The sequence below is a fragment of the Arabidopsis lyrata genome (assembly GCF_000004255.2).
Source record: "Arabidopsis lyrata subsp. lyrata unplaced genomic scaffold ARALYscaffold_6, whole genome shotgun sequence".
NCBI lineage: Eukaryota > Viridiplantae > Streptophyta > Magnoliopsida > Brassicales > Brassicaceae > Arabidopsis > Arabidopsis lyrata.
The window spans coordinates 12796471-12810918 of record NW_003302550.1 but is presented as its reverse complement, the minus strand read 5'-3'; the positions used below and the strand labels follow the sequence as shown (position 1 = coordinate 12810918).

General features: G+C 34.1%; 3 protein-coding genes across 3 annotated transcripts; 2 read left to right on the top strand and 1 right to left on the bottom strand.

Moving 5' to 3' along the window:
• Positions 1 to 1102: 1102 nt before the first annotated feature.
• LOC110227316 lies at positions 1103 to 3009 on the top strand. The gene is made up of 3 exons (XM_021021260.1): positions 1103 to 2075; positions 2335 to 2646; positions 2749 to 3009. Exons 1-3 carry the CDS (start codon positions 1218 to 1220, stop codon positions 2992 to 2994), a joined length of 1416 nt encoding a protein of 471 aa, XP_020876919.1. The 5' UTR covers positions 1103 to 1217; the 3' UTR covers positions 2995 to 3009.
• A 5756-nt stretch (positions 3010 to 8765) lies between these two features.
• On the top strand, positions 8766 to 11062 carry LOC9308338 (mitogen-activated protein kinase kinase kinase 3). Its single transcript, XM_002874321.2, has one exon. It carries the CDS (start codon positions 10016 to 10018, stop codon positions 10919 to 10921), a length of 906 nt encoding a protein of 301 aa, XP_002874367.1. The 5' UTR covers positions 8766 to 10015; the 3' UTR covers positions 10922 to 11062.
• A 172-nt stretch (positions 11063 to 11234) lies between these two features.
• LOC9310434 (peroxisomal adenine nucleotide carrier 2) lies at positions 11235 to 13403 on the bottom strand. Its single transcript, XM_021021297.1, has 5 exons — positions 13076 to 13403; positions 12480 to 12711; positions 12170 to 12316; positions 11927 to 12084; positions 11235 to 11814 (listed from the first exon to the last, which is right to left on the bottom strand). The coding sequence occupies exons 1-5, from the start codon at positions 13222 to 13224 to the stop codon at positions 11535 to 11537; spliced, it is 966 nt and encodes a 321-aa protein (XP_020876956.1). The 5' UTR covers positions 13225 to 13403; the 3' UTR covers positions 11235 to 11534.
• Positions 13404 to 14448: the final 1045 nt, after the last annotated feature.

Below are 14448 nucleotides of genomic sequence, written 5' to 3'. Positions count from 1 at the left end.
TTGCCACCGCCGATTGAGTCTCTCTGTATCTGCTTTGCGACGTCCTCTTTCTCTAATGTTCTGTTCATTCGATTTGCCGGTGTAATCAGAGCTACTGGCCATCACTGTTAGCGTTCTTCCTCCATCGACGAAGTCTTTATTCTCAATTGACAGAAGAAGAAGAAGGCTACACCATTCCACCTCCTCCAAGTAAGATCTCGAGCCATAAACTGATACGAGTGAAGAAGAACTTTGTGATAATTCTGTGGTTCGAATCATATATTTAGGTTTCCGATATGTTTGTTTGTTGATTACTATCGATCTTCAATTATCTGGATTTGATTTTGTGATAAAGCGTAGTTCGAATCACAGGTTTAGGTTTCAGAATCTGATAATGAGCTGAGAAATTGTTGCGATTTGATGCTTTACTTGTATGATTTCATGCATATTTCTCGTTTTGTTTCTAATTTCGACTTTTCTTTTCCAAATCTCAGCTGATCAAGGAGCATCTTCTAATCGCTCTACTGGTAAGAACTTCTCTCTGGTCTTGGTTTGAAGTTGAGACTATGGCGTTTAGATTATGCTTATTAGAGTTGTGCTTTGCGTTTTCAATCATCTAATTGTCATCCTCTACAGAGAACTTTGGGTCTTCTTTTAGTGGAGTTGCTTTGCTTGAAGGAAGCCATAAACATTATGCATTAGCTTGCTTTTAAATTCTTTCTGTGCTGGAAACCAGTAACACTTGTGTGGAGTAGGGATGTTGTGTGGATCTCTCTGTGTCTTTTATGGTCCTTGAGCAGAATTTGTTTTGCCCTTCTCTGTCTATGAATTGTCTTTTGCTTGCTTATATTCTGCTAGAATAATGTGAACTTGAGTCTATGACTTCTCTGGTCTTGGTTTGAACTTGAGACTATGTCGTTTATATTATGCTTATTAGAGTTGTGCTTTACCTTTTATTGTGTTCTGACATTCTTTCTAGAGAACTTTGGGTAGGAGTTGAGGAAATGCATAGATATTAAGCATTAGCTTGCTTTGTTTCTTATATAATGCTCGAGTGTATTGCTGTGCTAAAAACCAGTAACCACTTGTGTTATAAATCATAATATTCTACAGGTTTTAACACTTTATTCTCTTTTGGTATATTAATTTGTTTTGCATCAGATTTGTTTTAAATTGTTTATTAGCTGATTGTATTAATCCTCTTATATGCTGATTTATTATTTTGATAATCTTCAGGAATGGCGTCTTCGAGTAATGTCTTCAAATATCCTCCTCGTCTATATGCAGAAGGAAAATCACCTTTGCAACAAAGAAGCATGAACCACAATTGTTATCTGTCCAAGATTGGTCAAATCAGAGAAGGATTAGGTATTGATGTGTGGGATGGATTGGAGAAATCATCACTAGGTGTGTTTATCAAGCTAGCTGAACTAGAGTACACATGGGCTGCCAAGAAAGTACATCTATTCCTCACAAATCAGTTGAAAGTGGATAACTTTCATGAGATATGGTCTATGATTGATGGTAGACCAGTCCGGTTCTCCTTAAATGAGTTTGCTGCTATAACAGGACTGAATTGCGATCCATTTGATCCGTCGGAAAAGTTTGAAGCTGATCACCGTGAGCTATGGGAGGCAATGAAAGTACCAATCTCAGAAGGTCCAAAGTTCAATGAGTTGCGAACTGTGATGGATCTTAGCAAGGCATGGGACTTAAAGGAGAGGATGATGGTGGGTAGGTTGTGTTTATTATCAGTGGCAATACATGGAGTGCACCACGGATCTAGATTTCCTTTGTCTAGTGCTATAAGAGTTCTTGATCCAGTGAGTTTTGAGAAATATCCGTGGGGACGAGTGGCTTTTGAATGTCTACTTAAATCGGTTAAGACAGTTGGCTTTAATAAAGATGGTTATGTTATTAAAGGATGCGTTCACGCTTTGCTTATGTGGGTGTATGAGAGTTTCCCTGGATTAGGAGAGGGTTATGGGTTGAGAAGGCCTATCTTGACTGGTATTCCACTTCTTGATTGGCAGTCAACTCGGAAGGATATCGACCTAACAGAATTCATTAAAAACGAGAAGAAGCTGCATGGGCAGGTTAGTTTTTGATCTTTTAAATGTTGTGTCTTTATGTATCAAAGCAGTAACTTCTTTATGTGTCTTTTTCATGTACTTTCTCTATAATGTGAAATTTAGAATATGATTTTATTGAAGTGTTATGACTGTTTTACACAAACTTAAGGTGCATTCTTATTTTTTTTTAAGTGTCATGGCAACACTAACCTATTAATTTAAGCTGCAGTTTTTATTTCATTGGTGGTGCTGTTTTATTTAACATTTTGTATGTTGTATATAGGTGCGTGTAAGACACATGATTCCTGTAACTGAAGAAAACATGTACCCTCAATGGAGTAATGCGGAGGAGGATAAGGATTCAACACTAGACAACTTGATAAAAGACATCATCCATAATCGATTGGCTTTAGATGCTTGGAAAGGTGTGCCAGCGTTTGGTGTGTCTAAGAAGAAACGCAAAGTAAAAGCTACTGTTGATGAAGAAGGTAGTATCACACGGAAGGGGAAAAAGATCAAAAAGGCTGAATTTTCTGGCGAAGAAAGAGTCAAAATTCAAAAAGAAGACGAGAAGATAGTCTCAGAAGATATACAGGTTATGTTTTCATGCATATTCCTGATTAGTTGTGTTTTATAGTAATGTACTTATTGTGCTTCAACTTTTTTTTTTTAAATCTGAATATCTTATTGAATGTAGGTTGATAAGGATGACAAGAAAGGCTTCTCTGATATTTTATTGATGATGGAAAAAATGAATGGGAGTATTGTAGACATGGGTAAGAATCTGAGTAGTAGGATCGATGACTTGGAGAATACCTTTGACTCGAGGATTGTAGCAGTCGAGACTGATTTGAAGGAACTGAAACAAGCAAAACCAGCTTCAATACCTACTGCCCAAGTCGCCAATTCCATCAACAATGAAGATGAAGGTGCATCGAGTTAATCTCCTGCAAGTTATAGTTTGGTGAGTTTTAAAGTTGTTGATCTTATTAAGCAAAATGGTGAATAAAAATACTGTTGTGATAACATTTAATTTTTTTTGCAGTCTTGGAAAGTAGAGGAGAAGCCATCTTCAGTGGATGGTTTGCATGTTCAAAGAGTGGTGAAGAAAACTTATACTGTTCAGAAGAAAGTAAAGAAAGAAGGTGAAACATCTGGAGATCTTCTCTTAATTGAAAAGAAAGATGGTTCAAAGGCTGAGAGGAAAAAGTTTGAAAAGGCTCCGCTGAAAGAAGAAGCTACAAAGGCTGCCAAGAGAGGAGTCTCAAAGCCTCCGGTGGAAGCTGCAGTCAAAGAAAAAGCTGCTCTGTAAAATGAATAACATTGTTAATAGTGAAACATATATACTTGTTTAACTGACATTGATTGAAAGTATGAGAATATACCTGCAGAATTTTCTCGACACCACGTGTCAAAGATGTAGTCATTTTTAACGCATCACTCCGCCGATCTGAAAACCATTTAGTCATCATGGACCTTATTTCTTCTAACAACTGTGTAATAGGAAAACTCCTAGCGTGTGACATCACATTGTTCATTGATTCCGCAATATTGCTTGTAAGCAAGTTATACCTATCACCGGGGAAATGTACACGTGTCCAAAGTCGTACATCAGCCCTATCTAGATATGCATGTAGTTCAGGATTCGCCACTTCTATCTGATGGAATATGGTTTGAAAATCTACCTGTCTGAATGCATTCGCAGCCTTCTTAACCAATCCAAATGTTTCTTTACCTTTAAAACGGACCAATATATTTTTGTACAAATGGTATGTACAAATTCCTCTACTCGCCTTCGGATAAACCACCTTGATTGCTTTCGCAATTGATTTGTGCCTATCTGAAATAATGGATAGGCCCTCGTCATCTGGTATGACACAGCTCAGTTGCTTGAAAAACCATTCCCAAGATTCATCATTTTCTGTATCAACCACAGCAAAAGCAATAGGAAAAATCTGAAAATTACCATCTTGAGTTGTTGCTGTAAGAAGTGTCCCTTTGTATTTTCCCTGTAGAAAAGTACCATCAACAACCATCACTTTCCTCATGAATGGAAATCCAAGCATGCTTGCACCAAAGGCTAGAAACATGTACTTAAATCTTTTTTCTTCATCAACTTCAAGTCTCGTCAATGTCCCCGGATTAACCCTTCTTAACATTTACAAGTAAGTAGGTAGTTGCTCATAACCACTCTCTGGACTTCCTCTTACCAAATCTCGCGCATACCTGAGCGTTCTATAAGCCTTCCAATAATCCATCTATTAAGAAAAAACTACTGTTTCTGTTAAACATTAAAAACTTTTTGTTTTAAAACGCCAAAAATTATTAAAATTTGTATTGTACCTTGATCTGAAAACGTTTATTCAATGATTCAGCAACATGCATTGGCAATACTTTGGGGCCAATTCCACCAACAAAATCCTTGTATAATACTTCAAGAATATCATGAGTTGCTTGACGGGCACGTGCAGAACTCTCTGTTACTGAACATGAGTGTTCAGAAATAAAAACACGAATATGAAACTTTGGGTAGTCTCTTTGTGTCGTAGCTCATACCCTCCACGTACACCCTTTTATCAAGCACTTGACAATCAAAAGAAAATGTGTCGATTTGTCTACGTAGAAATCGAATCTCTGTACTACGGTTAGTATCTTCAGTCGTGTTTCCAAGTGTTCTTTTGATTCGTAACACTGTCCAACAGCCAAATCCACATAAGGCAATAGAAACTTTGCATAATAATCATCATCTTTTTGTTCTTCAATATAGATACCTGAACTCTTTTTCTTCAACGGCAGTATTTGTTTTTCTTCTACAACTGGTGGAATCCCATACAAGCTATAATTCTCATCATCAGAATCTGTTCCGTCAGAGTCGTCACAGTAATCAAATCTCGTTTCTTCATCGTCATCGCCGTCATCACCAACAGCTTCATTAATCAAATCCGTAACTTCCTTAACCAACTCGTTTGCAATTCTTGTTCATTTTCTCTGCAAGGTACTATCAACGATGCCATCGATGTTGGGTTGATTAGCTTCAATTGTAACTTTCTTCTTCACTTCAACACAAAGTCGAATTGTATCGCTCTTCAATTGCCCCAAAAAAGAGTGAAACTATCTTGAATTAGTAACAATAACGGGTGGTGTATCATCCGGTAGATTCTGAGACAACATCTTCAAAATCTTGTAACTCAACACAACATCACAACCTCTATTCTCGATTCCGTAATCCTCCATTACCATTCGAATGCATTGAGAGTAACTGGTTTCCCTATTAGCTTCCAGAACTCGACATCCTCAATTTGTATCAATGGTGAACGACCATTTGTTATTCTCGAAAATCCATTTGCCACATACGAGAATCACCTGATCCATCTCCAAACCTTTCTTTTGAGACATCATGGTGAATTTCAAAAAACGTGGCTGTCGTGGAGATAGAGAAACGAGATAGATAGATAGAGAAACGGTTAGGATAGCCCAAAACCCTAGGAAAATAAGGTAAGTTAGATTATCTCGTCATTTATTATTTTTGAGTTATGAAAATTCAAAACAAAAAAGTATGTCGTGTTTAAAAAGTCTGTCATGTAGTCCATCATGAAAAGTCTGTCATCAAATATGTATAAAAAATCTGTCATAACATGAATAAAAATTAAAATCTGTCATTGCATAAAACATATATGTCATCACTATACGAAGTCATTCCAGCAATTTATTTTTCATCACTAAATCTGTCGTAATGTGACAGTTTTCTTTGAACTAATCCTAAATCTGTCGTAATGTAAATAAAATCTGTCATCACAGAAATATTTCATTTGTGATTGTAAGTCAATCTAGCAATTTTTATTTTTTAATGACAAATCTGCTATCACTTGACAGTTTTTTTTGTTTTAAAAAAAAAACTGTCATAACATAAAAAAAATCTGTTATCACTACTAAGTCATTCTAGTAACTAGATTTACTCGTCCGCGCGTTGCGCGGGATATCAAATTTTAACTGGGTATAATACAAAATGTTAAGAATAATCATAATCATTTGAATTTTAAAAACTATATACATTCATACTTGTTTTACAAAACAATATACAACATAGATATTATAAAATATATTTAGTAGGTACCGCATAATAACAAAAATTATATAAGATGAATCGGTCTCGGTAGTCATCAATGAATTTTTTTTTTTTTTTTATCAAAAAAGAGTTATTTCCATAAACAAATCTTGTAAGTATAACTGTCTTGATGTTTTGACCTATTCGTACCTCATACTAAAAGTAAATTTGCTGAGTTTGACATCAATTTATGAAAATATTTAAACGTAATATTCATGCCGCTTCAATAGGTTTGGAGAGCATTATTTACCTATTGAAGCAAGACCATCATACCTTAAGGAAAGTTTTGGCAAAATCATGAATGTCTTAATCTTATCTATCCTACTACGCTTACATGGCTCGACGATTTAACCTGATGTTGAATATGATAGTCTGGTTTACTAAACCAAACTATCCGCTAATGCATACATAGATCGGATGAATATCGTTTATCATGTGCATACATATATCCGATGCTTCAAGCATTACTCAATTTCTCTTCAAATATTTTTCGTCATCTTCTATGATGCACTTGTTCGCTTCCCAACATCTACTCTGTTTTATCTTCTATGCTCACTTTAATAAAACTTTAAATTGATTCTTAACTGAAAACTATTTTCTCATTTTCATCTTTTTAGTTTATTTTCTTTTATTAATTATATGGTTTTCATGCTTCAACGTAATATAATTTTACGAAAGATATATATTTGTTAAAATTTTCTCAACAGTACTTATTTAGATTTTTACCTATATTTAAACATATTCACTTTTTTATTTAGAAAACAAACAATAATATAGATATAATTGTATTATTTTTATTGTTATATTTTACTATAATTTAATATTAAGATACAATTAATCTTTATATTTTTTCGTCAATGTGAATTTATACTATTACTCTCTTGAAATATAATTTTTAATTTTAAATATGAATTATTTCTTATATCTTAAAAAACTTTTACAATCATACATTTACTATAAAATTTAACCATTTATTTTTTTATCTAAAAATAATATTATTTTAAATAAATTTCTTCCACTTCATTATTATCTCTTTAATTTAATGTTTCCATGAAATATGAATATCTTCTTATTATTAAAAAAAAAAACTCTTATAGCCTTCCATTTCAATTCAATTTTTTTTTCATCCTAAATTATATTTGAGGTTTCCTTATTATTCTTAAAAGTGATAGTTTTAAACGTTTTTTATTTTTAATAAGTTATTATTTGTTTGTAATTGTATAATAAATTTCATTAAGAAGCCTTTTGTCCATCTTAAATAACATTGGTATTTCTATGAAATTTTCATAATTATTTTTTATTTCTTAATTAAATATTTAGGGATTATGTTCATTTTAAGTTATATATTAACAAAAAATTAATGTAAGTATTTTATATGTAAATATGTTACACTTGTGTTATTATTATTCAAATAACCTTTATTTAAAACTGTGCATTAATTGATGATTACTTCTTTGATAATGAGATGTAATTAAACATGAAATTAAATATTTGACATAATTATTAATTAGTAGGATCCATAATATTAATTTGGTGATGATGTGGACACCTTAAGAGGAGAGAAACTCTCCCATTATTATATGTAAATATGTTACACTTGTGTTATTATTATTCAAATAACCTTTATTTAAAACTGTGCATTAATTGATGATTACTTCTTTGATAATGAGATGTAATTAAACATGAAATTAAATATTTGACATAATTATTAATTAGTAGGATCCATAATATTAATTTGGTGATGATGTGGACACCTTAAGAGGAGAGAAACTCTCCCATTATATATATAGATGTAATTAAACATGAAATTAAATATTTGACATAATTATTAATTAGTAGGATCCATAATATTAATTTGGTGATGATGTGGACACCTTAAGAGGAGAGAAACTCTCCCATTATTATATGTAAATATGTTACACTTGTGTTATTATTATTCAAATAACCTTTATTTAAAACTGTGCATTAATTGATGATTACTTCTTTGATAATGAGATGTAATTAAACATGAAATTAAATATTTGACATAATTATTAATTAGTAGGATCCATAATATTAATTTGGTGATGATGTGGACACCTTAAGAGGAGAGAAACTCTCCCATTATATATATAGATTAGAGGTAATTATTTTTTCAAAAACAAATCTGTCACTTGATGACAGATATTTTTATGAAAATTTAAAGTCTGAGGCCACTAGGAACATAAATCTGCCACTAATTTTAATAAATCTATCAAAGTGATGAAAGTCTGTGGTGTTAACTTAAGTTTGCCACAACCTGTTAAATTAAGTCTGTGAGAGATAAAAAATCTGTCACAAAAAATCTGTCGTTGATAAATAAGTCTGTCATTTAAAATAAATCTATCATAACGAACCCAACAGACTTTTCAAAAACCAAAAAAATTTCCTGAATTTTTTTCTGACGTTTTTCGAAAAATTTTAGGGGTAAATTTGACTCTTTTTTTCCTAACAAAGAGAGCAAGGGTATTATCGTCATGAAAATAACTAGTCTAACCCCCATATTTTATGAGACATTCTAATAATTAAAGTCATTATAAGTTTCCCTAACTTTAATGTCAAAGAATTCTCTTGCTCTTTTGTGCTAACCTCTACAAAACTTTAGCACCTCTATATGCATATAGGTCGTAGCTATACAAGCCTAAGTTCCTATTAATCCTAATAGAATTGACAATTTCTTTTTTTCTTCTTTATTGAATAGAAAATTATCTATTTTCTTCATGTTTCAATTTTTTTTTCTATAAAAAGAATCTATTCAAGCTCTCAGTGCTGGAAATATCTCTTAGCTCGTCGATTGACCATTCCAACACCACGTATCAACCATCTTCAACTCTGTTATATCTTTTTTTGTAGTACTTTGAACTGGTACATTGAATGTATCAACTGCCTACATCAACAGATTCTACCGGATTAGGCCATGTCCGATGAGCGGAGACCGTCGGTGATTGACGGCCACTTCTCTTCTCCTGCATTCAATGCCTCACCGAAAATCTCTTCTCTTTCTCTTGGTTACTTTGTAACTCCACTTATTATTCGGTTCAGGGCCCGTTCTTGGGGTGTGCTGAGTGTGCAAAAGCACAAAGTCCCATTTTTTTAATTATTTTTTTTTGTATTTGAGAGTCCAAAATATTCAAATAATTATAAAATAGAATATAATTTTTTAAGTGTTAAACATTTAGGCCATCATGCAAAAAAAAATTGGAATATAGCACAGGGCCCAATCCCCAATTTATTCGGGTTATAATTTCCTTCTAAAAATCTATTGAAAAACTTAAAAAAAAAAAAACAAATTCTCATCATAGCGTCTAGGTCTGGGTGTTCAGGCTAAATGGTTCGGTTCGGTTTGGAACTACTAATTTTTGGGTTGTGTGGATTGGAGAAAACTATTCCAAATTAAACCGAACTAGAGTTTGATTCGGAGGTCCTAAATTCGATTCGGTAACACTTTTTTTACATAAACAATTTTGGTTTAATGGGCCAAGAAAGAAGAAGACAATCTGACACAAGCACAAGTCATAACACTTAATGCAATGTGAAAAAAATTCAAGAAGTAAAATAAAACAAAATCAAGGGAACGAGATTTACAATCTAGTGATCAACTCTCCAAAAAGTTTCTTTTTTTTTTTTTACTCTCTCTCTCGTTGCAAGCAATATATCACAAAAAGAATCGGCAATATATTATCAAACGAAAAAAACTGGTCATGCACCGACTTGAACCCTAAACTAAACTCTATAAAACTTTCAATTTTCTTCTCCTTTCTTTCTCTCACTTTCAGGTTCTGACTCGTTTCGAATTTGAAGAAACAAACCCTATATAGAACAACACTGTTACATTCCAAAGATGGAATCAAACGAAGAATACATCAAGTTTTTAGGTGAAGGTGCTTACAGTTTTGTTGATCTCTTCAAGTACACAAAAAGCGACGGCTCTTCGTTTCTCGCCGCCGTAAAAAGCTCCGATGAAGAAGACTCTCTCCTTACAGAGATTCGGATTCTTTCCGAACTCAGAGGATGTCCGAGAATCATACAATACTTTGGTAACGATTTGGAAGAGGGTTTTGACTATAAGGGAAACAGAGTCTACAAGTTGCTTCTTGAGTACGCAACCGAAGGTAGTTTAAGCGATTTCATGAATAATTACACAGATAGAAAATTACCAGACTTGATGATAAGAGACTTCACGCGTATGATTCTCGAAGGTTTGGTATCAATTCATAGCCACGGTTATGTTCATTGTGATCTCAAGTCAGATAATCTCCTTGTCTTCAAGTGTAGAGATTCTTACGAATTGAAGATTTCTGATTTTGGAATCTCGTTAGAAGTCGGAGAAATTCCTGATCACTGGAAAATCGAATACCCTTTTGTTGGAACCCCTAATTACATGCCGCCGGAGTCTCTTCAAGACGGTGTTGCCAAGAAAACCCTAGATTTGTGGTCATTAGGGTGTTTAGTGTTGGAGATGTATGTGGGTAAGAAGCCATGGCTAGGGTTTAATCCTGACGATTTTGTGTCTATCCTCTCTAATGGTAATGCTCCAGAGATTCCCGAGAGTTTGCCTTGCGATGCAAGGGAGTTTATTCAAACGTGTTTCGCAAGGAACCCTAAGGAGAGAGGTACTGCCTCTGAGCTGCTGTCTCATCGGTTTTTGCGTCGAGGAAAATGGAAATCGAAGATGACTACTCCATTTAACCGGCTTAAGTTTAATAAAATTTTAAATAAATTCTTGAGGTTGAAGAATTTCCTCTGAAACTGTGTGCTGAATTTACTCTGTTACTCTAGTAGATCGTTTATTTTGCAAGTAGATCAACTTACGTTATGATGCAAATATAGATCTCATCTCTTAATCTTGTATGTAATGACACTATTAATATAGTTTTTCTTTGAAGAATTTGTTGTCGTCTTTGTTGGTCAGTTTTTCAAATTATTTGGTAGAGAACACTTTGTGGCTCTTTCTATCACATTTTCTTCAGCCTGTATACTGGTTTTTGAAGATATGCTTTTGAAAGGCTTTGTGACATGGAAATCAGAATATGATGTCTTTGTTTGTGCAGAGATTGATCTATAGTGAAGAGTACATGAAAATTTGGAGAAAAGTAGAAATCCCCATATTTATTACAGCTGAAGAAAACAAACATAAACTACACAATAACCAGAGAAAAATCTCTAAGCCCAGAAACTCAATCTGGCAACAACATGAAGCTTTATGTGGACCTAGAATAAGATCTTTACTAAAAATTATCAATAGTTCTTAAAATGAGAAAGACTACAATACTTGCCTGCACGAAAATCATTCGATTCAGATCGCCAAACAAATGACTTTGCTCTTGCTTGGGCTTGGGACTCTTGCGGAAGGGCTATCTTTATGGACTTTTCAACCTACCTTTTGTGACAAACAGAGTTCTTATTGCTAGAATGAGAATCCATGTGGTTGCAGTGATTTTCTCCTTGATCATTAGTAGCAACGCCGAGCTCAATACTGTCTTTAAGATCTGAGCCTGCAAGCCTTTGAAGAATCCTAAGATCCCTTCTTTTTTCCATATAGCATAGACTACCCCGGGGATCGTTTTCCTGATTCTTTTTCTGGGCTTCTTCGTTTCATTTTCCTTTGAGTCATCTGCTGCTTGAATCATCACCTTGCACCTACAAAGCCCATGAATGTGTATATATATATATCAGTATTATCCGAAAGAGTCTTGATTGATGCACAGCTGTAAAATCTCATGACTTTGAGTGATTCTCCGGAAGCTAATACCTGATTGCTGGATATGTGATGACGGTGGCAGCACTTTTTGAGACCGCACCTAACACAAACGCCATAAAGGCAGAGAGGACTACAGGGGAAGAATCTTTGCTGGATTTTGCCTTTCTTTTCTCAAGAAGGTTCTGTTTCAGCTGATCAAACACTGTATACTACAAAGAGAAGCACGTTATTTTTGGTAACGCCTAGCAAAACTAAATCAGTAAAATATGAAGGTGGTTTAAATGAAAATGGTACCTGAATTGCTGGATTCGAGGTCAATAAAAGAGAAATCCCAAGGCCATCAAATGCATTTCCCCATGAACCATCGGTTAGAGTCTTCCACAACCCTTTAGATTTTCCAAACTCGCTTGTTTGCATCCTCGATGAAGCTGTATCTAGGGGCTACACAAACATAGAAGTAATTATGCTTAGAGAAGATAGAAAACGGAGTAGGAAACAAAGAAACTAAAAAGATTCACAACTTTTGACCAAAGCAAAAAGGGTGGCATAAAACAGCCAAACGTAGCATAGTTTGAAGCAGAGCTGAGTATAAAATAAAACATACTTGGGTCAACACAGAGGTACAAGCCCCAGCAGCAGCAGCAATGAGCAGATTTGCCTTTGTTCCAATAGACTTAGAACCAATCCTTTGAGAATGTAACCTCTTGAAATAGCTATAACTATAGAAATAGATGAAGGACGAAATAAAGGACTGCAAATTCTTAGTCCCAAGGCCTTGATACAAGGAGAGAACATTTCCTGATGAAATTGCTTCCCAAAACACATCTGACAGGTATCTGAAAAACGTTACAAACACAAGAGCTTTAGATACTCAAGAAACTCAACATTCTCTAACCACAATCAAAGATAGTGATTCATAAAGCTTAAGCTCATTGAAAAGACTTGATCAAAGAAGTGAACTTTCTCAGCTAAATTCAATATAAAACCTAACCCAGATTCTAAATTACGATCCAGAAGAGGATCTACACAAGATCACCATAGAAATCAAAACCCAGAATACAAAACCGTTTTCAACAATTCAGCAGGAACCCAGCTCCTGAAGCGCGATGCCAAGACATAAAGATGCATAATTCTCAAATTCTAGATCATCATCGCGTCGCAATCAAATGGAAAACGAAGAAGGAGAGAAGAAGGAGAGACCTGTATTTTTGCTGACCGCGAACACGAATCTCGGCTTGGAACTTGGATTTGCAGGTATCAAGAGGGTATAAAATGGTAGTGCTGAGAAGAGATCCAATGGCTCCGGAGGTGGCTTCGGAGATAGATTCCAAATCCAAATCAACACCCATATCTTCTTCTTCTTTTTCTTCTTCTTCCAAGAGAGAAATGATGGTATGGGATCACAAAGTGTTTCCGTCTTGGGATTTTAAACAGAGCCGTGTAAGATTGTTTTTAGCGATGTTGACGTCATCATCATCACTCGTTTCCAATTTTTCTTTTTTCTCTATTCCTTTTTGGTTTAGTCGGTCAAATCATTTACCAAAGTCCGGCCACGTGGTTTTCATGTTTAAAACCGGCCTCTACTCAATAATTCTTCGAATCAGGGTTAGGCAAAAGTGCCGACTTCGAAATCTGAATCCTAATCCGACCGAAAATACTCGATTCCGATCCGAATCGGTTCTAGTATTTGAATGTGCTTAGAGTTAGGTATTTTGGGTATAGGATAATATCCAATCCGAATTAAAACTCGAACTAGTATTTTCAAGTAATTTGTTTTTTTTTTTTTACCGGATCTTCTAGATAATTCAGATATTTTCGAGTATTTACGGATATTTTTGGATATTTTCTAATTGAGTTTTTCGGATAATTCGGATACTCTCAAATACTTTCGATAATTTTGGATGCGAACCGAATCTATATGGAATCGAATCTGAAAGGTAAAATCCGATCCAAACTGAACCGGAAAAAAACTAACTTTAATCCAACCTAAATATTATAAATATCCAAATAGAGTCTATAAGGTTAAACCCAAACTGAAAAACTCGAACCGAACCCGAACGTTCAACCCTTGTTCTAATGATGTAAACATATAAGATGGTATGATCAAACAAACAAAATAAATCGAGCAGTTTTTACTATAAATTATGGATAATAACGGAATAAATATGAATCAAACGGATAAAATGGTATATAATATATGTTGAATGGTAAAAAAATATAATGAGTGGTGCAAAACAAAATATTTAAATAGTTAATAAAATATAAAAAGTGGTTGAAAACATAAAATTTTAGATAAAATAGTTTACTGCATAAAATTTTTAATATAAGTTAACTCATACAAATTTTTATTTGAAAAAATAAATACACGGATTGTACTTGACAAGTATAACAACGGCAAACTGATGTGTATCATACACCCATGCGATTCACCAAGGAGGTCTTACGTAAACTTTTTTGAACCACCTTTTTAATCATATATAGATCGCAATATCGCATATACTATATGAATTATCATGAGTGGAAAACATGGTTACAGTCCAAAAGAAACGCAATAGACCCGTCATTCGTCCGCG

Excerpts from the sequence above, each read along its gene's own strand:
- LOC9310434 (XM_021021297.1), bottom strand. The coding sequence starts at position 13,224 with ATGGGTGTTGATTTGGATTTGGAATCTATCTCCGAAGCCACCTCCGGA. Across the intron at positions 12,712-13,075 it reads CGCGGTCAGCAAAAATACAG|ATACCTGTCAGATGTGTTTT; the intron begins GTCTCTCCTTCT and ends AACGTTTTTCAG. Across the intron at positions 12,085-12,169 it reads CCTCGAATCCAGCAATTCAG|TATACAGTGTTTGATCAGCT; the intron begins GTACCATTTTCA and ends TTCTCTTTGTAG.
- LOC110227316 (XM_021021260.1), top strand. The coding sequence starts at position 1,218 with ATGGCGTCTTCGAGTAATGTCTTCAAATATCCTCCTCGTCTATATGCA. Across the intron at positions 2,076-2,334 it reads AGAAGAAGCTGCATGGGCAG|GTGCGTGTAAGACACATGAT; the intron begins GTTAGTTTTTGA and ends TGTTGTATATAG. Across the intron at positions 2,647-2,748 it reads TAGTCTCAGAAGATATACAG|GTTGATAAGGATGACAAGAA; the intron begins GTTATGTTTTCA and ends TATTGAATGTAG.
- LOC9308338 (XM_002874321.2), top strand. The coding sequence starts at position 10,016 with ATGGAATCAAACGAAGAATACATCAAGTTTTTAGGTGAAGGTGCTTAC.